General features: G+C 42.1%; 2 protein-coding genes across 4 annotated transcripts in view; both read left to right on the top strand.

Annotated features, from left to right (window-relative positions):
• The first annotated feature begins 3,065 nt into the window (after positions 1-3,065).
• fbxo30b (F-box protein 30b) lies at positions 3,066-10,454 on the top strand. Its single transcript, XM_081385958.1, has 3 exons — positions 3,066-3,237; positions 6,237-8,585; positions 8,761-10,454. The coding sequence occupies exons 2-3, from the start codon at positions 6,282-6,284 to the stop codon at positions 8,962-8,964; spliced, it is 2,508 nt and encodes an 835-aa protein (XP_081242084.1). The 5' UTR covers positions 3,066-3,237; positions 6,237-6,281; the 3' UTR covers positions 8,965-10,454.
• Positions 10,455-12,077: 1,623 nt separating this feature from the next.
• The window catches only part of epm2a (EPM2A glucan phosphatase, laforin), a 31,901-nt gene continuing 20,897 nt past the window's right edge, over positions 12,078-23,081 (top strand). For all 3 annotated transcript variants that reach the window (XM_081386471.1, XM_081386473.1, XM_081386472.1), the window contains exon 1: positions 12,078-12,400. In XM_081386471.1, coding sequence (XP_081242597.1) covers positions 12,151-12,400 — 250 coding nt within the window. In that variant the 5' untranslated portion in view covers positions 12,078-12,150. The remainder of the gene's footprint in view (positions 12,401-23,081) is intronic.

The raw sequence follows: 23,081 nt of genomic DNA, 5'->3' as shown, positions 1-23,081 counted from the left end.
TTGAGATCGGACCATAGGTGGCTCTATAACTCTTAAAAATAGTCTTTTCCATCTATGATCTAAGTGGTTACATGCTTGCTAAATAAAACATAATATCTTTTTATGCATGTGCTTAAAGGCCTGAAAGCGCTTGATCCAGTTAATTGCTGCTTGCAGCGATATTTAAATCAGTTGTGGGGGAAGAAATCATGATGTTATCATCATTATCTAGCATACTATCTCAGTTTCATTTGTTCTCAATGAGTTGGTCATGGCTAAAAAATGTTTAGCAGTTTTTCCCAGCAAATATGGACAACTAGAGGAATGGCATAGTGTTGCCACAACTAAATTGGGCCATTTTTGTCACAGTGTTTACTAGTCTATATACTTTTCTTCCAATTTAAGCAATATTCAATGAGTTAGTTTAAGGCTAGATTACACTACAAGACATACAGTCTAAACAGATAGAGAGGCATACACTTGCCGTCTCTGTTAATATTTACAGAGAAAAACTGTGCATCACAAAACACTCGCTATAAATATTGTTAAGCCTTTTTAATAAAACCTGGGAAAAAGGGATTCTACTGACCACTTGGAAACAGTTACAAAAACTGGAAAGGACCAGTAGCGTCTAGTTACAGGCCTAGTGCCCTAACGTCTAATCTGTGCAACATTATGGAAAGAATGGGTATTTTTTAATGAAATGGATAAGATAGGTATTGGAAGGAAAATGGTTAACTGGATTCATAGTTTCAAGTCAGTTATTCCAAAAAATACTACAGTATATCGAAAACGGTACTCCTCAAGGTAGTGTAATGTAATGATTAATGATATTTTTCCCAGGTTGGAGCAGAAGTTGAAAAGTCTCTGATTGCGGATGACGGAGCACTGCGGAAGAGAGGGAGGAATGTTTTGTTCGAAAGTACGCAGAGTGAGATTAATGAGGTGTAAAACTGGACTGAAAAATGTTGCTTATCAGTGTCGATAACAGGTTATATGTTTCTCAAAAAAGAGAGAATGTCTTAGTGTAAAATTACAGCTACAGTACAAACCTTTAGAACAAGTGTATGTGATACAATATTTTGGGGGTATGGCTAGACACAAAACTGACATTTGCAGTTCACCTTCAGAAATTTGTTGATAAATGCAAAAAAGGGAATGCAAAAAAAAAAAAAAACATCACAACATGTATTTCCATCAAGAGGTGCATTTTTGGTCAAGATCTTGTATTAACAATGCAAGAGTCCAGCACTCTGTAAAGTCTCCTCCAGCACATCCCACAGACTTTCAATGAATTTAAGATCTGAACTCAGAGGAGCATCAATTCATGTGTGAAAATGATTCTTCATGCTCCTCCCAACCATTCTTACACAGTTTGAGCCTGATGAATCTTGACATTGTCCTCCTGGAATATGGCCATGATGTGTCTTCCTACATGAAAATCTACACACTTCATCTATCAGGGTTAGAAGAACTGTTGCTGAACATATAACACAGTAGAAACATAATCACTGCAATAATGATCCAATCATAGACTTATTTGCCTAATTTATTCATTTATTGTTTGGCTAGGGAGTGTACAATGCATTAATGATATACTTAAGAAAGGTAGGTCAGTTTAATAGGATTTAGAAGGTAATAGAATTCCTTTTTTTTCTTTCTCCCCCTTCCATCAATGATCCACACTCCAGCCCAGTAGGGGGTGGGAATGCACATATAGTTTGTTTGCAAACCGCCATAAGGAGAAAAAGAAAAAGAAGAAGAACTGGGCACTACACACGACCATCAAGTCGTTCTTACCTCGACAAACCCATGCAGAAACATGTGGCTCGTTGCTACATTAATGACAAATGAAAACAATATGTGTTCTAAAACAGACTCAAAATATATATAAAATCAGAGTCTGTGCCCATCATACACGATCTATAGCTAAATCTGTCAACGCAGACTGCCCAACATGCAGCCTGGCTCAGCCTTTTGGCAGAATCTACTCCTTAAGACGCTGTAAACTGGGCAAAAGTCATAATAATGGGCATCTCTGAATACATGAGTGTTTACATGAAAGGCTTTTTTTTTCAGACTGTGCCAATAACACTGGCTACATGGATGAATTAGATGATACATTAGATGAATGGATAGCCTCATTTTATCTTTATCTAATTTACTTGTGAATAGTCAAACTCCTTCCTTCACTCATGGCAAATATATATGGCCTTGTGGTTCAGTCTCACTTGTTCCTTGTTTCATTTAAATTTCATTGATATTTTGGCTAAATTTCAAAGTTTTTCCGCACCTGTTGTTTTTAAGCAGCCCTGATTGGTTGGCTATAATTTGTATTGAAGAAAATAGGAAACGGCGCTGTGCAGACCGATTGGTTTATTACTTCAACTGGGAGAGCGAATCGAAAGCATACAGAACCTCTAATCGCTCTCACGGTTCTTAATGTCATACACCGATCGGTCTGCACAGGGCCGTAATCAAGTATAACACACCTAATGACTTGTCATTGTCATTTAAATATCTGAATATTTGATTTGATTATTAAAATGTTTCACTTTGACTACTAGCAATGATTAAAATTGTTCCAATTATGTTCATTGTTAAACATTCTGTAGCCTATGTCATCTGATCATTAAATAAATTAATTTATACATAACATTCGTACACATAAATACTGAATTAATTTGTAAAGTATCTCTGGTTTTATGTAGGCCTATCTATTATCTCGGGTAGGCTAAGTTATAAAAAGTCAGTGTGGGGGGGAAATATGGCATAATTTTAACACTTCATTTTATATATTAGTTAAATGTAAGTAAAGAGACACAATAAAAAATAAGCTATTATAATCTATCTATCTGCCAAAAATCATTCAACCTAATAACAATATAATTTTTCAATCTAAAATGATCCATCAACCCCCAAAATTCGCATAGTAGGCATACACACAATGATAAGAACATGGGAAAAGTAATGAACAAAAATCACAGAAATATCCAATGCAAACATTTCCATAACCCTAAGCCGCCCAAAATAAACCTAACGTCATGACGCCCATTTTATTTTGCGTGATGATGTCATCGGCGCGCGTCCCAGCCGGATTGAGTATTTTTGGACAGGACAAACGGTGATGATTGTGTACAATATCATAGAGCAGTGTGCTAAAGTGTCCCGTTTCACCGCAAAACCGGACAAGTGATAAAGCACGCGAGGGGCGCGAGTGAGAAACGCGGGGAGTTAGTTGACATAGTCTGTGGGAAGGTGAGTAGTTTGTTTATGTTGACTGAAGGCAGAAAGTTGAGCTAGCTAATAGGCTAACCTCTGTAGAAAATAATGAAAAAAGTGAAACAAAGTTAAACATCAACCAAATAAAGATCAAAATACCACTATTACAATCACGAGGACACTTCTTAACTTCATTCTGTTCAGTATGAAGTGTCAAGTGTTTGTGGTTGCTTAAGGTTTTCATTTCTGTCAAATATCTGTTTACCAACTTATTGTTTTGTAAACATTAAAACTAATGTGTGTCGAGAAACTTTATGAGTAAGTTTAATGAAGCTTTAAAGATGGTCTGTATATTGTTGGTTCACGGTTTAATGTGGTGTCATTGGTAAAAAGACTTGTAGGACAGCAGCAACACATGAGTTAAGTGGGCCAGTTTTGTTTATGCTAACTAGGAAGACTGTTGAATAAAATCAAGACAGCAATAAAGCTGGAGGCAGAAAGTCTGCCAGAAGCTCAAGAGAGGTTTTCATTATTTAATAATACTTGTACTTGCAAAGTTCAGTAACGGTGAAAGTGTCCCTGACTACCTTTAAAGTAACGCCACTAAAATAAAATAAAATAAATAATAATCTAACAGCATCCAGAGCATTGGATGCCCTATTATTATTTGAAGACAAATAATGTTGAACCCCTACATTATTTAATTGTTGGTCTGTTTGCACATGGGTCAATCACAAATAAAGCTTCAGAAAGGCATTTAAAAAATATATTTTTTAAAATTTATGTAATGCATATTTTTGAGTCAGGAACAATGGATTTAAACAAGTTTTAATTGTTAAGTCTTTAAATAAATATATTCCTAATTTTATTTATTAGTGAAATCTTAGCAAAGTAAACCTTAGAGTCTCAACAGTGCATAGCACACTATTGTTTTGTGGTTTTGTATTTAATTCATATTCATTTCAAATGATTGCATCCTAGTAGTGGCCAGGTATTTTGTATCTTTAGCAGCCGATTTTACTTCTAAAGACAGAATAATTAGCAGTATCATGCAAGTATACCAGTAAAATGCATTCAGTACAATAACTATTCACAATCTAGTATTCAGCCATTTGTTCACTTTCACCTATTAGGCTATTTGTTGGTTTAAATCAAGAATTTGCATGGTTGCACCACCTGATGAATATCAGTTGTGCCAACTGACAACATTCATAATGACATTAATAATGCCGGAATATGTTGAATACTGATTTCACCCCCCCCCCCCCATTTCAATTACATATAAAACTTAAATAATGATAGTATTGTTTTAGTCAACATTGTAAAGTAGTAAATTGATCAAAAACAGAATAAATCACATGGCATCACATTCAGAATGAAGGAACTGGAAAAGGCTACACTAGACAGATTGGTAGAATAGAATAGATTGTAATCTAGATTGGTTAGAAACACTGTAATCGATTGTGATTGAATAACAAAGTCAAGTTTTATATTGATACAAAAATAATAATCAGATTTAGTCAGTTGAACATTTTAAATTAAAATACGTCAAAATGTTTAAAACATTAAATGCATAGCAACCTTACCCATATCCCACCTCAATAGCAGCACAAGTGTTTGCAAAAGCACATGAACAAGCACATCATACCTAACAATTTTTGTTTGTTTGTTGATGCGAGTACATTGTACCTAGTTAAAGACATTTGTCTTTCTTGATACGGTAGTGGCATCTGAAATTATTATTAAAAAAAACTTTGTAAAACATCTTTAACCTAAAAACTAATATTTTAAAACAATAATTAATTTTTTTTTATAATAATAGACAATCTTAGCTTGTATTTATTATTTATTTAGCTTAAATAATGATTTTTTAATTTCATATAGGCACATTCAGTGCAGTTGAACCACCTGACTTCCTGGTTGCACCAACGTGACTTCTGCATAAAGTTTTACATTGAACAAACTTCTACTTGGATGCCTGAATTAGCTTTTGCCTATGCTAGCATGTTCACATATACCATTTTTATATACAATAAAGAAGTTTATAATAAATATAATTTTCTTATTTTCACATTGGTTGTACCACCTGACATGGAAAGTGTACCAACCTACCCATACATCAAAAGTAGCTATTTTTATCAGTATGTGAGAGAGATCTACAAACCTTTTCTCTCTGCCATAAGGATCAGTCGGTCTCCTCTGGAGCATTATCATTATCCGCATTATCATACTGACTGTTATTTCACTTCATAATAAAAGACCCATGTTTGCAGTTGTGCCACCCTGACATCTGAGAACATACAAAGTCCCTGACAAAACTTGTTTAATGTTCTTAAAAGCTTTAAAGCTACTGATATTTATACAATGTGTTCATATAAAAGGTTTCCAACATAAAATTATGCCATAGTATTTTATTTTGAATTTCTTCTTAAGACACAATTTTAAATAATTTTCTTAGTCTGTTCATTTGTGTGGACGGTTGCGCCACCTGCCATTTTGGGGGTTTGATTTTCAAACTAAATAATATTTATAGAATAAATTGATACATGTCATGAATTTATCAAATTATTTTAATAGGAAATGATGCACTGGGGACACAAACATATTTACATCATGTCATTGACCAACATGCAGATTAAATTTGTTTGGCCATGAACTAAAATATTTGTAAGATATTGTCATGTAAAAAAAAAATATTTAAAAAAGGTAAATAGTTTTAAAAATGTGTCTTAAGATTCCTGTGCTGTCTCTGTTCCGGTTTGTGTCTACAGGACATTACGTTAATGGCAGACTAGTCTACCAGCTGTTCAAATCACACACATACTAGTCAATTTTGAAAATGTGTAGTTTTGCACATCTGTGGATAAGTGCTCTCTGTTTGCCACAAGAATGTTCCCATAAAGAGTTAGTTAAGATTTTAAATATTACATTTAGAAGTTGATGTGATCTGCTTTGTCATTTACTACAAAATTCACTTATTATACAGCCTGCATGTTAATGAATCTAATCTCAGTTTTTCTCTCATTGTGTTGCAGTGGTTGAGACTGCTCTTTTTCATTTTTCTGCTGTCATCTTAAACAATGGAGGAGCCCCATGTTCACTGCATGTCCTGCATTAGCAGGCGATGCATGGTCAAACTTGAACCCGGCACCTCCTGTGACCTCATCACCTGCCCTCTTGTATGCGGTGCCATCTTCCACAGCTGCAAGGCTATTGAACACAAGCTGCTGTGCCCGCTTGAAAGGGTGCCATGTCTTAACCACAGCATTGGATGCCCTTTTACCCTGGCCCGTGGCCAGATGGCAGAGCACCTTGAGGTGTGTCCTGCAGGTGTGGTGTGCTGCACTATGGAGTGGAATAGGTGGCCAGTGAACTATGAGGATTATCGTTCGTATGAGAGACTGAGTCAAGAAGCAGATGAGGTGGAGCAGCTTGACATGGCGCTCGCCCTTCAGGACCAGCGCACCATGTTAGCATCACTTAAACTCGTCTCTCTGGCTCCCACTAGTGGACCAGAGAAAAAGACTCAGGCAGTAGGACAACGTGAAAAGCCTGGTCTAGTCTCAGTTGCTCAGGCGGAGACCATTGAGATGGAGCCTACGGCTGGCTGTTCAAAAGACAAGATTTCCAATGGCATTAATGGTCTAAAAGAAGAACATTACGGGGAGCTCTACCAAACCACGGTTGAGACAACCAAAAGCCTGGCCGCAGCTCTTAACGTCCTGATCCACCTCAATTCTTCTGAAACAGACTGTACAACTACTAATGCGTCAGCTGCACTTCCAGAGCGCAATGGGGAACGGCATGAGAAGGTGAGGATGAGAGAAGATGCCGGGTTCAGCTGTGATAAAATAGCTAGCGGAGTCAATGGCCTAAAGGAGGATCTACAGCCTCAGCAGCACCAAAAACTCATGGAACTTGGCAGGAGTTTGGCCTCTGCCCTCGGTGCATTAGGAGATGTTGTCAAAGGCACTGAGTCAATTAGCGAGAATGGTAAGCAGTCAGAAACGTTGGAGTCTCCAGATGTTGATATGAAGGACGTTACATCAGAGGTTGATGGTGAGCCTGGGGCTGTTGGGGGATTTGATGGTGGAGAAGCCACTTTAGATGGTGTAGCTCATGAGGCAGCAGGTGAGTGTTGCCCAGTCATGTTAGGGGACATTGATAGGCAAGGTTTCTTTAATGGCTCTCATAGTATACTAGATGACTTAATGGAATCGACCACAGAACACCATCAAAATCCAGAGTCCCGAGGTTCTCGGGAGTTTGTCGGTCCTTTAGTTCCTCATAGACCAGAGATCAGACATGACCAACACGCTTTCTTGATCCAGGAGGCCTCTGGATCACAAGCCCCATTGCTGCAGCAGCCTATACATGCTCAGACTTTGACCGTCCAGAGGGACAACGTGCTGCCTGTGATGGCATTAGACTTTGAAGATAGGGCTTTTGAGAGGAAACTCCAAAACCTTCAGTTGCTGCGCAATTTTATGCCACTTGCACTTAACGGACGGAAGGGGTCGTTTACCGAAGTGTTTCCCCATAGAAATCCACGTTGCAAAATGGAGGACAAAGCTGTGGACACATCAGATTTAGATCAGGAGCCAGTGGACGACCCCATGGGACTCGGCGAAATTGACTTTACGGCAGCAGCTCTTCTGTTCTGCCTGGAGGAGTCGCCACGAGCTCGGAGGATATCCGACACGGTCTATGCGTTTGGAGGAACACGTGTTGACTTTGGCACCCAGACGTTTAGTTTCCCTGCTGCCATCTTGGCAACAAGTACGATGGTGGGAGAGGTCGCGTCCGCTTCCGCCTGCGATCGAGCCGCACCTCGCCTTTCACAGCCAAGTCCGTTTTGCACTCTTCGGCTCGATCTGACGCTGGAGCAGCTTGTGCCTCGCCCCAGCTGGGCTCCCCGAGAGGGCTCCATGTTCACCTTCGAGTGCGGCCAGCTCTTCCGTCGAGAAGAGTTCCTCTCGCATTTCCGAAATGTTCATGGAGATATCCACTCTGGACTCAATGGCTGGATGGAGCACCGTTGCCCGTTAGCGTATTACGGCTGCACGTACTCTCAACGAAGACTCTCCCCATCCACTCAAGGGTCGAAGGTTGTTCATGACCGCCACCTCAGGTCATTTGGGGTGAAACCCATCTCAAAACCTGTAATAGTACCTAAGTGCGATCACCTTAGTGGATTGCCGTTTGAAGTACTTCAACATGTAGCCCGATTTCTGGATGGCTTTGGCCTGTGTCAGCTGTCAATGGTGTCTCGTACGATGAGGGATGTTTGTGCCAGTCTGCTACAGAGCCGTGGCATGGTGGTGGTTCAGTGGGAAAAGAAGCAGTATTTGGATGGAAGACGATCCTGGCAGATAAAAGACAAGGTACAGTACGTCTGAACAGTGGCCACATGCTAATTATGGAAACAGTTTGCACTTATTTATATCTGACTGTACTCCTTTTCCAAGCTCAGTGGAAGAAACAGTCTGAGCAGGTAACACGTTTTACCATAAAATTGATAAAGTGGTTACGTAAGTAACTGTTTTTGTTTTCCTGCAGGTTTGGCGGTTCAGCACAGCCTTTAGCCCGGTTAGCAGGTGGGAGTTTGCGGACATCACTAGCATGGCAGACCACCTGAAACGTTGCCCATACAATGAAGTCCTCCGCCAAGTGGAGGCGGTTCCTCTGCCCTGCATGTGCACGACCAGAGAGCTGACGCGCGACGGCAGATCGCTTCGGTCCGTTCTCAAGCCAGTGTCATAACACTACAGAATCCTAGTTTGCAAACATAACTAAAACACTACAATATCTAACCTCTTCAATCTACAATATACTATCACTGTGTAAATAAAAAGGAAACAAAATATTTTGTTTTTGTTTTGATGTTAAGATTATTTTTTTATTAATATATGAAAGATCAGTGTGGTCCAATGGTGTGTGATGCAATGGTTAATCTACTAAAATCATCTACTCCTCTGACACACACCCATGCTTTGTTATCCAGACCAATGCTGAGAGAGGACTGGTTTAAGGGAGTGTAAACATTGGGGAAACAAGGCTTAATTCAGTGCCTCAACCTGTCGAATAGCACTTGATTTATTTGTCTTGACACAGCAAGGTAATCTCTGTAATCTTTGTAAAGATTATCAGATAATTACTTTATTTCCTGTCAATACACATCCACATAGGATATTTGCATGGTTTGGTTAAGATATCGTTTGAAAAGGACGCTTTCTTCGATTGTCTGTGATTATCTCTGGACAGATAAGTTCTGTTTTATGCTGACATTGCAGACAGGCTCAGTTCACCCTGATCTGGGAACAGCTGTCATGCTTAAGAATGCAAGGGCTTGAATCTATATTGGGTTACAAAGTAAGAGAGCTGCTCTGCTGGGTTTTTTTCTTTTTCTTTTTTTCTATCACATTGTCATAGAAAAGAGGGTTTTCATTTACAGTAACTTTACCTTAAAGGCTTCATCCAGAAATTGCACCAGTGGATCTTAGTCAGAGTGAACTACAGTTGATTCAATGACTTTTGACACTCTATGTACATGCATTCATACTAAAACACCTTGAACAATTTTAGTTCATTCTCCAGTACTATATCACTCAATATCAGCATGCCAGGTTAGCATGCCAAACATATATCAACATTTAGAGTCAATATATTGTACTGAAATGTGTGGCTGTCTGTGCTCTGACCCGCTGATTCCTCACTAACCTGGAGCATATAGACACTCTGCTATTGCGTTTCCCATTGAGTGAGTGAGGGAAAGCTTAGGGAACACTATATTTGAGTACAAAGAAGAGCTCTAACTAACATGTATGTGATGTGTGACATATTATAACCTGTCTGCATTTAAATGTGTGCTGTGAGCATTTGTCAAGGCTAATATTTCTAGGTGTGATTGCAGCTAATGAAACCACAGAAGTGTTTATTTTCATCTTCACCTGTAGAAGGTTTATGGAAAGCTATGCAGCGTTTACATGTTAGGAGCTGTTTTAGGCTTCTCAACTTGAGCGTCACCCAAGGTTGTGTGGTCATTTTTTATGTAATCAAAATGAAGTGATTGATTTCTTTTCTTTTTTTTTTTTTTTTTGTTAATGCAGTCCATATATTGTATTACTGAAGCCATGTTATATGTTGATTGTTTAAAATCTAAGGAGGAGAAATTGCCAGTACAGCTGTTGGTTGGAATTGCATGTGGTTTTTGACTTATGAATTAAAAAATATATATATATTTTATTATCTTTATTCTGGCTCAATGTCTTTTTATATTATGCTTACAGACTACATCCAAACCTAACTTTTAACTGGTTTATAAATGATGTGCTGCTTTCCCTGAGAATGTGTTGGCTCTTTGAAGTTTATAATAAAATCATATAGCCTAATACAATTAATACAGTCCCTATTCAGAAGAACCTGGTATTTCATGTCCATTATACAGTCTAACTCTTAAGTGTGTATGTACAATTACTAAAGCAAATGAACTGTGAGATGTGGCCTTTGATACTAAATACGGCTGAATACCTTAAGGTGCGAACAGGGTAAAACAAATAAAAAATAATGTCACATTAATAATTATTTTTTACAGAGCAGAGTTCGAATCCAGAGAACTTGTATTGATTAATGCTGAATATGAAAAGAAAAGCACTTGATTGTACTGAAAGTTCACCTGAAGTGTACTTAAAATCTTTACAGGTAGGGCAGGCTTTATATAAACTATATAAACTGATAACTTATTTTTTAATAACAGATAATATCATCGATGAAATAAAAGAGTACAATTGCATGACCATGCTTCTTAACACTTTTAAAAAAGGGCACTTTGTAATGTCAAATTAAAAGTTTTACTTTAAAATACACGTTAAATATTTGTTTTAATAATCCTTTGTTGTGCTTTAAAGAAACATTTATTTTAATGTGTAGACTAAGTACAGATGCACATGTAGCCTATAATATTTGAATATAATTGTAACTAGTGTGTTATTTGATATTACATTTAAAGTGAATTGGTCTATAATGTGTGAAATATACTAAATTGCAAATCCATCATTATATCCATCAACTATATTCAAATACATGACAATATAAATTATGTTGGTCATGAAAATTTTAATAATGTTTTATTTCAACTTTAATAATTTCTTTTTTTGTGTGTATTTATGTTGCATGGCTGTTAAACATGTTTAGGGGCATTATTCACATGTGAATTATCTGAATAAAAACATAAGGCGGCTCTTAAAGTGGGGTCATGTGGTCTCGGTTACTCTTTTACAGCGCTGTTCAGGACCTATAGCCTACCTGTTCTTCTGTGATCGCGATAATAATAACAATCTCCTATAAGAAGTGAGATTTTTCTACCAATCCTTTAAAACAACACACACACACACACACACACACACACACACACACACACACACACACACACACACACACAAGTTGTGTTATCATGATTAATGGGTAGCCAACTTTCCATAGACATAATGATTTTTAAACTGTACAGACTGTATTTTCTCTCTCCTTACATAACCCTACCCCTAAACCTTAACCTACCCATCACAAAAAAAAAAAAAAAAAACTTTCTGCATTTTTCCATTTTCAAAACACATCACTTTGATTTATAAGCTGTTTTCCACATGGCGACCAAAACATGTCCCAAAAGGATTTCAGAGATTGCCATCTCTGTGGGGACATTGTGTCCCCATGATGTAGGTTTACCAGGACACACACATACACACAGAGAGAGAGAGAGAGAGAGAGAGAGAGAGAGAGAGAGAGAGAGAGAGAGAGAGAGAGAGAGTTTGTCCCCTCTCAGCCACTGTATCCCTTTAAATGTCAAGAATACTGCGTATATTTTTAGCGCAGCCATTTAATGTCAGTGACCGAAGGCACATACAGATCAGTCCCAGTTATAGAGCTCCCGAATACTGTGTGTATTTACAGGACATGGTTGTGTTTAGGTTTGGTGTAATTTTGACACCAGAGAGTTCAGATGTCGAGGTGTTAGTGTTGGGCTCTCGGCCGGAGATGGGACACTGGGACCCGGCCCGTGCCGTGCAGATGAACCCGAGCCGCCCGGTTCCGTCCACCTGTGAACCGTGTCTGTGGACCGGAGACGTGCATCTGTCCGAACCCAACACAGACAAGCTGTGGTTTAAGTTTATAAAGCGTGTCGATGGGAACTACATTTGGGAAGGTAGGTTATGTGAGGATAATGGTCAAGTCGTGATGACGACAAACACACTTTCAAAAGGACATCAGCTTTAGAGGAAATACAGTAGGCTATCTATAAAGGACACATAAACGCTTTAACATCCACAGTGTAATAAAGTTTTTGACTCACTGGATGGTGCTGCTGTTCCACAGTCTGACTTGCACTGACAGACAGTCACGAATTTATAAATCCTTTCAGTTTAACCTGTGAAGGCTACAGTTTACAGTCTCTAACTGTATCAAAATCCATAATTTGATTTAATCAATTTAAGCCTGGTTTCACAGACGAGGCTTAGACTAAGCCAGAATTAAGCCTTAGTTCAATTAGGGCATTTAAGTAGCTTTTATAAAGGTGCCATTAAAAAAACATTACTGGTGTACATATTGAGACAAAACAATGACACTGTTCTCTTACGAGAGGTTCTCTCGTATTGCGTAGTTGCTTACGCTACGGGAAAGCCTTTCTTTCTCGAGATACTGAAGCCAAAAATTATCCTTAATTTTTATAATCTTGTCAACGCAGTGCGGCAGCCTGCAGACCTAGGGCAAGCTTACTAGCGTGCCCATTGGCTGCCCTGCGGCAACTGCAGCAGCCTACCGCTGAGCCCTTGGCGTGACGTCACGACCAATGAGCGCGCTTGGCGCGCTTAATGCGTCACAGCCCGCGAAAAGGGGTGTGGCTTAGCGTATATAAACAGGGCTCGGAGGCTGCTTCTCTGATTTCTGTCTTTTCAGCGAAGCTCTACGCATCGCTGCTCTCTGAGGAAGCCGCCGTCGAATCAAGCGACCAGCACGCCGAGGATCTCAGCCTGAGGACGCCGGCCGCCTTCGCCGCCTTCAGCTTTCCCTGCCTGCTTCGCTATCCGGCGAATATATCCTTTTACTGCTCTGTGTTGTATGTGTTTGTGTGTTCGCCCCGCGACACACTTTGCATCTAAAAGAGCGCGAGGCGTTGTTGCAAATGCCTCGCTCATCCTGTGGCTCGTGCAGAGCCGCGCTCAGCGACGGAGACCGCCACGTGATCTGCGCTCTCTGCCTGGGTTTCGACCACGCAGCCCGCGCCCTTCACGGGCGGCTGCGAACAGTGTGAGGACTTGCCGATGTCGACCCTGCGGGCTCGACTCGCCATGTTTCACGATCCTCCACCTTCTCCGGCTGCCTCTTCCGGGCCGCGTAAGAAAAAACGCCGCTCTCAAAGGCCTTCCGAGCCGGTGGTTATAGCTGAGCGCTCGCCGGAGCCCCTCCCGCGAGCCTCGCTCTCTCCTTCTCCCCCGCCCTTCACCGACGCGCAGCGGCCGGCCTCTGCCCGCACTGCCGTCGCCTCAGGGGATGAAGCAGACCAGCTGGTTACTCCCCTCTGTCAAGCCGCGCAAACGGCGCCGCTCACAAGGGATGTCAGAACGGACGGTCACGGGCTATAGCTTCCTTTACGTTACAAGGAAGCTACCCCCCCCCCGGATGACGCACGCCCTCTCCCCCTCTGTTCGAGCCGCGCAAGGCGCCGCTCACAAGGGATGTTAGAAGTAGACGGTCACGGGCTGGCTTCCTTTACGTTATAAGAAAGCTACCCCGCATCTCGGTCGCGCGCGTCACTCTCCGGCCACCTCCGTTTCTCACACATTTCTCAGTCCCCTCCTAGCTCAGGCGACTAGAAACATCTATATTGCAGTAAACGAGCCTGTTATACACGCACGCCTGCAAACAAACGATGTCACAGCACATAATGACATCTTCCCGCTCTCTCTCCCTTTGTTCGAGCCGCGCAACTGCGCCGTTCTCAAGGGATATCAGAGCGAAAGGAGGAAGAGAGAGTGTTTTCGTCCCGCTTAGGCCGGACTTCCTCCAATCCTCGCATATTTCTCAGTCCCCTCTAAGTTCAGGCGGCTGGAAATACTATTATTGCAGTAAACGAGCCTGTTGTAATACACGCGCGCCTGCAAACAAATATGCTCGCACTGACCAGAAGCTCATGTGTGCCCCTGTGGCTCAGTGGCAGAACATTAGGCTTCCGTACCAGAGACCCGTGTTCGAATCCGGCTGCGGCAGCAGAAAAATTTTTTTTCTGCTTGCTTCTCCGAGCTCGCGGCCAGCTTTCTTACATACAGAAAGCAAACCCGCATCTCACGGGATACATATTTCTCAGTCCCCTCTAAGTTAGGCGGCTGGAAACACTAATGCTGCAGTAAACGGGCCTGTTTTAATACACGCGCGCCTGCAAACAAACGCCGAAACACGACGTTGGTCATATGCTCGCACCAACTGGAAGCTCATGTGTGCCCCTGTGGCTCAGTGGCAGAATTTTACGCTTCTGCACTGGAGAACCGTGTTCAAATCCGGCTCTGGCGGCAGAAAATATTTTTTCTGCTGTCTTCTCCGAGCTCGCGGCCAGCTTTCTTACATACAGAAAGCGAACCTGCATCTCACAGGATGGTGCTTGAGTATTTATGAGCGTCTAAACATATGAGCCATCAAAGCATTTGCTCTATAACGCCGATGGTGTTACAAGTGTAGAAAATGTGCCCACTCCCATGTGCTCACTGCTACACACAAACACGGTCCCCATGGTAACGCGTTCAGAGCGCTCTCTCATAAAGCGGTCACACGCCGCTCGAGTAATAAGTGTAGTAAATGTGCCCACAACTCTGTGCTCACATCTACCTGTAACTCGCTCTGCCACTCGGTTACCCCGGGCAACAGCGGCTCAAGCCGAGGGTGTTATAAGTGTAGAAAATGTGCCCACTCCCATGTGCTCACTGCTTCACACAAACATGGTCCCCATGGTAACGCGCATAGAGCGCTCTCTCTTAAAGCGGACACAAGCCGCTCGAGTACTAAGTGTAGTAAATGTGCCCACAACTTTGTGCTCACACCTACCCGCTGCTCGCTCTGCCATTCAGTTACCTCGGGTCGCACACCCTCTAAGCTCCCAAACTCTGGCCGTGTCATAAGTGTAAACTCTGCGCCCGCTCAGGTGCACGCGCACTCACTTTTAGACATTACAATCCCCACGCCGCTTTCGCGCCAGGGGTGTTTGTCAGCAAATCGCGCTCCATCCTCTGGGACCGAGCTACCGAACGCTGTACAGCCGGCCAATACTGTTTACCAGCCCCCGTGTTCGAGCACCAGCGGCGCGCACGCCGCTCCATCCTCTCTGATACAGGTTCCCCAATCCCGCGCAGCGCGGCGATCTGAACCCAGAGACCATTCGACCCCTAGCTATGCATGCGGAAGCATGGGAAGCTATTCAGGGCGCGTCAGAATGGGTGCTGAGTACTATAAAACACGGCTATTCGCTTCAATTCGCTCGTTCAGCTGGGCTTACTGCGCATGCGCCCGCTTCAACGCTGGCTGAAAGCGCGCGTGCCCCACCGAGCCTGGGCGGCCGGCGGCTTGCGAGTCAGAGTGAATCAGAGCTGCTTTTCAGCCCTGCAGCCCTGGCTGGCAGCCGAATGGTATCACACAGGAGTGACTATGGGAGTGATTTCACACCGGGAAGTTGTCTCGACAGACGCTTCCAACCTAGATTGGGGAGCGCTCTTCGAAGGCAGACCGGTCTATGGCCGCTGGTCAGACCAGGAGAATCTCCTACACATAAACTGTCTAGAGATGCTCGCGGTCGAGAAAGCTCTCAAACACTTCCTCCCATTCCTCCACGGTCACCATGTTCTAGTCCGCACGGACAATACATCGGTAGTGGCCTATGTGAATCGCCAGGGCGGTGTCAGATCAGACGCTCTGCACCCTGGCGGAACGCCTCCTCGTGTGGGCTCAGCACTCTCTGCGCTCGCTGAGAGAGCCGCGCATGTGCCTGGCCACCTGAACGAGGGCCCCGACAGACTGACCAGGGACAGCGTTCCCCCTGGGGAGTGGTCTCAACACCCCCAAACAGTCCAGTCACTGTGGCGCCGTTTCGGCAAAGCGAAAGTCGACCTTTTTGCGTCAAAAGACAACGCTCATTGCCCAGAGTTCTTCTCGAAGAACGAGGACGCGCTGGCCCAGACCCGGCCCAGCGGCCCGCTGTATGCTTTTCCCCCGGTCTCTCTGCTGCCTCAGGTCATCAAGAGAATCAGGGAAGCGCGCCACACAGTGCTCCTCTTAGCCCCATACTGGGAGAACCAAGCTTGGTTCCCGGATCTAATACAGCTGGCAGACTCAGCCCCCTGGCCGATACCGGTGAAGAGAGACCTTTTCTCTCAAGCCCGTGGCTCGATATGGCATCCCCATCCAGAGCGCTGTCTCTGCATGCGTGGAGCCTCAACGATTACACGCTGATCTGCCAGACGGGGTCATGAACACGATCATACAATCTAGAGCCCCCTCTACGAGGCGGCTCTACATGTCGAAATGGTCAGTGTTTAACAGATGGTGCACTGCTAAGGGGCTCGATCCACAGACATGTGGGGGTATCGCGAGTACTGTGTTTCCTTCAAGAGTTACTGGACGCGGGCAGGTCCCCCTCCACGCTCAAAGTCTATGTCACGGCCATTTCAGCGCTCTCTGTTCAGAGCTGGGCCGCGCATTAGGAAGGAACGAGTTCGTCATCCGCTTCCTTAGAGGAGCCAGGAGGATGAACCCCCCGCGACCCCCCTCGGTTCCTATGTGGGATCTTTCACTGGTCTTGGAGGCCCTGAAAGCGCATCCCTTCGAACCCTTGGAAACTGTGGATATGAAATACCTCACGCTCAAAACCGTTTTTCTGATAGCACTGTCTTCAGTCAAACGAGTGGTGGAACAGCTCTTTGTTTCGTTTGGCGGGCGCACCAAGGGTCTCGCCGCCTCGAAACACAGCCTGTCTAGATGGATAGTGGACGCTATTGCTGCTGCTTATGCGTCTAAAGACCTGCAGTGCCCATTGGGCATTCAAGCTCACTCCACCAGAGGCATGGCCTCGTCGTGGGCGTGGTCCAGCGGGATTCCCATTCATGACATTTGTGCAGCGGCAGGCTGGGCCTCCCTCTCCACATTTGTTAGGTTTTACAACCTGGATGTTCCCGCCTTGCAGGCGAAAGTGTTATCAGTCTAAGTCTCGCGTATGCCAGCCCACTATCTGTGCGCGGGCTACGTTGTGTGATTTAGCTCTACTGGTTGAGCTGCACTATGCAGGGAATTGTCAGTTCGGACCGGCCGTGCCGCTCCTAACCCCCTAGTGTGTGCTTATGTACGGCGCTAGCCCTCTTCGGGCCGCCCGGCTCTCTGCTATCACGTTCCCCGGGCTCTCCCTGGGACTCATTCAGTGGATGCTGGGCGCGCACGGCGTTGACAAGGGCGTTCCCGTAGCGTAAGCAACTACGCAATACGAGAGAACCTCTCGTAAGAGAACGTTTCGGTTACTCACGTAACCTCTGTTCTCTCTAGAAGAGGGAACGAGTATTGCGTAGCCCGCCGTGCTCGCACCACGAGCTCATTTCGCTTCATGCGACAGAAACCAGAGAAGCAGCCTCCGAGCCCTGTTTATATACGCTAAGCCACACCCCTTTTCGCGGGCTGTGACGCATTAAGCGCGCCAAGCGCGCTCATTGGTCGTGACGTCACGCCAAGGGCTCAGCGGTAGGCTGCTGCAGTTGCCGCAGGGCAGCCAATGGGCACGCTAGTAAGCTTGCCCTAGGTCTGCAGGCTGCCGCACTGCGTTGACAAGATTATAAAAATTAAGGATAATTTTTGGCTTCAGTATCTCGAGAAAGAAAGGCTTTCCCGTAGCGTAAGCAACTACGCAATACTCGTTCCCTCTTCTAGAGAGAACAGAGGTTACGTGAGTAACCGAAACGTTATATATTACTATATATGCTTTCAGTTAAAACAGCTCAAACATGCATTTTAGTCTGGGACTATCTTAAGTCTTGTATGTGAAACCAGGGAATAACTTTTAAGAAAATACAACTTCCATTGACTTAAAGCTTTCAGAAATTAACCATGCAAAGCCTGACGTATGAAATACTGTAATGGTCAGAATCTATTAAAATATAAAAACATTTTATTGGGACCTTTAAACAAAATATAAAAGAAAAATGCATTTGTGTTTTAGTTTTGTATCATATATCAGGTATGTATGTAGTCAGATAGTATGATAGTGGGAATATGGAGCTCATACTTGAGGAAAAAGCACTTCCATTTTATTCAGAGGCCCAAACTAAGTAAAAAATATGCAATTTGGTGCAGATTCTGATATGTATTTGGCCAAAAAGCTGAAATTGTGATCTCGAAATGTAATGAGATCTATATAATAGTATAATAGACTACTACATAAAATACATAAATATCAGTAATATTAGAAGATTAGTGCACTGGGTTGAAATGATTGAGAAAGTACCTGATAATAGCCTATAGAAATGTTGTTCAGTATTTATGTATTCACTGTCTTTTTGCACCTTTTTTTTATGAATGAAGCTTGTTGAAAAGTATTTCACTGTCATGAGATCAAACTTTGAACTCTGCTTTGGGAGCAAAGCAGCAAATATTTCAAAGTGATGGAAAATGAAGGAACGCTGAAACCTGAACATGACCTGCTTTGTCAGGGAACCCAAGCCGTCGTCCTGACATGACTCAAGTGGCAGTTTTCTCATTCTGTCATGTTTCTCATTTGAATGAATACGCCTATGTGTGACAAATCGACGATCTGCTCCAGTGCTCACGCCATCTGTTGACTGAGGTTTTGATTGAGCCATTGTTTGCTGGTATCTTGTCAATTCCCACTGTCTCATTTGAAAACAGCTGAGATTTTGATTGTGTCGAGATGTGTTTTGCTGACTGAAATTATGCTTGCTGATTTCACACCATAGCAGGTGAATTGGCTCTGAGTTTGCCTCAGGTAAGCAAGCATGAATTGATTGTCCTCCAGTTGAGACTAAAGTACTCAGATCAGTGGGGTGTATCAATTGGCAGCGTCCAGATAGGGACAGTCTTGGTTTATAGGACATAATGGCCTCTTCACTTCAGTAGGTTCTAATTCTGCACCTTTTGTTCCTGTATTTGACCTAGATGTGAAGCTTAAGAGGAAATGTTGTATGATACCACTTTTAAATCAGAAAAGAACTGGCTGCTGTTTTTGGGATGGAATGAAAGTAGCCTGATACATTTTTTTGTAAATTATGTTATATTTTAAAGGAACAGTTCTCATTTAAAATTAATTACTCACTCTCTAGCTAAAGCATTGAAAATTCCCATTTTGACCATCAGGGCAATAATTAAGAAGTTCCAATCAACTAAAGATGTTACGAATCTGCCTGAAGAGGACGTGTCTATGTCTATATTGTCTTAATGCACGGTGAGGAGGAAAGTTTGAGTCACCAAAGACTCTTCAAGGATCACAGATGGAGAATTGCAGAGATTACTTGAGTCTTGGGGGTCAGAAAACCTAAATATGATCAAACAATCCCTACATCACCCCATGTTGTTTGGGAGGATTTCCAGAAAAGTCCTCCTCACTCATCCATAAACAAACTCCAGTATATTCAGTTGTTTTTGGCAGCAAATCCACCAGATGGCAAAAACGGGACTGGATTCTATGGTCAGATGAAACTAAACAAAAGAGCTTTTTGGGTTTGGTGCAAACAGGGATAAAAAGTACCCCATGCCTACGGTTAAATATACCGCTGGATCTTTAATGTTGTTGGCCTATTTTTTTTGTTGGTCCTGGATGTTGTTCAGATACATGTTTTTTTTTTTTTTTTTTTTGGCTAGCATATATGTGATATATATATCCTATATACGATTTTATTTAATGTCTTTTTATGTTTTATTGATGTTTTTCCCCCCTTTTATATCAATGTATCTTCTCTGTATGTCTTTGTAAAGCGTCTTGCAAATGCCAACAGATAAAAAAAATGTAATCCTGATGGCATCAGGATGGTTACCAGTGTGATTACTGAAATGTTCTTTTCATGTATTGTCTAATGTCTGTATTTGATATCTGAGAGGTGACTGCAGGTCTAGCCCATGCTAGGAATACAGCAACATTGCTTGCTTATTCAGCCTGGCTTCCAGTAATTAAATATGGAGTCCATTTCCGTTTCCACAGTGCATGATGCTTAAGGGAACGTCTGCCAATTCCACCAACTGCGTTAAACGTAGTCTATAATTTTTATTATTTAAAATTACTTTTAACATTTAAAAACAAGACGTTTTCAAATCCCAAAGCTTGCAGAAGGTTCCTAATGTCAATACTGACTTTACAGCTATACAGCTTTCCTGGTAGCCTTGAGTAAATTAACATGTCTAAGAAAATTATTCATAAAACGTATAAATATCAGTTGAGCCTATGTTTATTTTCGTCACTGACACAGACGAAAATGAAAAGACTATCAGTCAAAGTTCAGCTTTAGGAGAGGTAGAAATAGGCCAGTATATATAAGAATACTGAGAGAATAAGAAATATGAAGATGAGGAGAGAGCAGACAAATAATCTAATGACAATGTTTTAAAGCTAGCCTATTTCTTATAATTTTTTGGCCTTCAAAAGTCCTAAATTGTACATATGTAGGTCAGAAAAATACAAATTTTCTCGGGGGAGCATGCCCCCGAACCCCCCTAACTACGGGGGGCCTTGAGTCTTGTTGCCCAGGGCACAGGAAATTGTTAATCCGGCCCTGATATGGACTCATTTTGTTGCAAAAGATTTTCAACTTGTGTTAAAACATATGATGACTATAGGTCATAAGGGTCATTGGAACCAATAGATTAAGCGACCATTTCTTAGCATTTACTTTACTGTTCCATATTAAAGTGTCCTCTCATTTAGAGAAAGAAGTTATCTTGATGTTTTGAAAAGACTCTCCTGTTTATCTTTAGAGCCCGACCTAATCCAACCTTGAAGAAGCTGTGTCGGTGTGTGTTAGTATTCCTGGTTACAGGTTAAGGAACAAGTGGCATTATTGGAGATTGACTGACTTGTTTTCTTCGACATGTTGGCGTCCAGCAACCCAGATCTGAGACCTGGAAGATCATGACGTGCCTAAATTCAGGGTCTGAGTGTCAGCTGCGTAATTGATGGAAATATGCTTCAGTCTATCTGTATATGTGTGGAAAATTACAGTTTATCTATTTCTTAGCCAATCAGATTCATTCAACCTGAAGCAAGGACGTAGCTTAGACCTTGGTGAAGGGTATAATTCTGTAGACAGAAAGTCTGTCTAGCTTTGCCTAGTTCCACATTGAAAGCATGGAGGATGTCTATAAATGTTATAATGGACTACAAGTTTTGCCACATGCGCTCTGCTTTTCTGCCTTGTCTTTTCAGAATTTGCACTGCTGTTGAGTTTCTCCAAGGTGCTTTTTGTCTGCCACTCCTCTTCCTGACTTTCACAGGAGCAATATCATCTACTTTGGAGTTAAAAGAATCAAGGAGAAAATCAACAGAGTCTGCAGATATGCTTGGTGTTAAAGATATGGCCTTCAAAAATAGCACACAAAATAACTTTTGTTAGTCAGATCAAAAGTATTTAAAACAGTTATGATTTCTTTTGCCATATTGGTTTCTGCATTATATATGTGAATATTAAAATCCCAGCAAAGGCAAAACAGTCAAACTCTGAGGAAATTGTTGATCACAGTTCTGTAAAGTCCTCAGCAAAGGCCTGTAAATAATGATAAGTAAAATGCGTGGAGCACCTTTTAACATAATACCCAGATATCCGAAAGACGGGTAATTTCCAAATGATATTTGCTTACGTTGATAGACATACAGTATTTAAATAGCGCAGCTACACCCCCACCTCTCCTACCCACTCTGAAGACACTCATAAAAGTAAAGTTAGGAGGGCCTGTTTCATTGAGGACTGTTGCACTGCAGCTTGTCTTCTAGCCAAGTTTCATTTAGAAGCATAAAATCCAGGTTGTTCGTGGTTAATAAGTCGTTGAAGTGATTTATTTTTAAGTGATCGGATGTTTAAAAGTGCTAACTTGATAGTATAAATGTTTTCCCCCACAGCAATCTTAGTTTGACATGTAACAGGCAGCAGATTAGATTGGTTTGCTGTACTTGGGAAGACCTCAGACTTTCTAGCATGTAATATAACAGAAATAGAGAAAGAAACAGGAACTGTAGGCTCTTAATGGTTACCAAGAATCATAGCAGTCAGAACAATCCATTTTAGAAATGAGGTTTTAGATCTGAATGTCAAATAAATCAAAATTCAATAAAAAGCCATTTCAGTGTTGGCATACTTACTGCATTTTGGCTTCGTAGGGCAATATTGCTTTGAGGCCTCCAAACGCAAGCCCACCAAACCCATTTAAACACCACCATCTGCATACTGTATATGCTTACAGTGTGTAATATATGTTTTTGGCTTAAACATAGACTGTAACCATGAGTATAATTACAGTATTGCAAAGGTTTTGTTCATGCTATATGAGTCAGCGTGAAGAGCTTGTTTGCTGTGTGGGCTGCAGCTCTGAGACTCTAATCAGCCCAGCGGTTGAAAGGGCGACAGCAGCGGGGTGCGATGATAAATGTCGGACAAATAACAAACACCCCACGTTCTTTCTGGATGAATGTGAGTTAGGGATGAATACGAGTTCAGAAACCCATATGCTCTCCCTCATTACAAGTGCATAACATGTAGGACTGAGGCAGCGATCCACTACTGTTTTATTAACGCAATGACTCATTTGAATGTTTAATTTATTATGAATCAAGTTTATGACTTGACCACCAAAATTATGCAGCA

This window comes from Scardinius erythrophthalmus (genome assembly GCF_964197995.2).
Source record: "Scardinius erythrophthalmus genome assembly, chromosome: 15".
In the NCBI taxonomy this organism is placed as follows: domain Eukaryota; kingdom Metazoa; phylum Chordata; class Actinopteri; order Cypriniformes; family Leuciscidae; genus Scardinius; species Scardinius erythrophthalmus.
This window is presented reverse-complemented; position numbering and strand designations above follow the sequence as displayed.

Coding starts and splice junctions, on each gene's coding strand:
- fbxo30b (XM_081385958.1), top strand. CDS start 6,282: ATGGAGGAGCCCCATGTTCACTGCATGTCCTGCATTAGCAGGCGATGC. Junction 8,586..8,760: donor CCTGGCAGATAAAAGACAAG/GTACAGTACGTC, acceptor GTTTTCCTGCAG/GTTTGGCGGTTCAGCACAGC.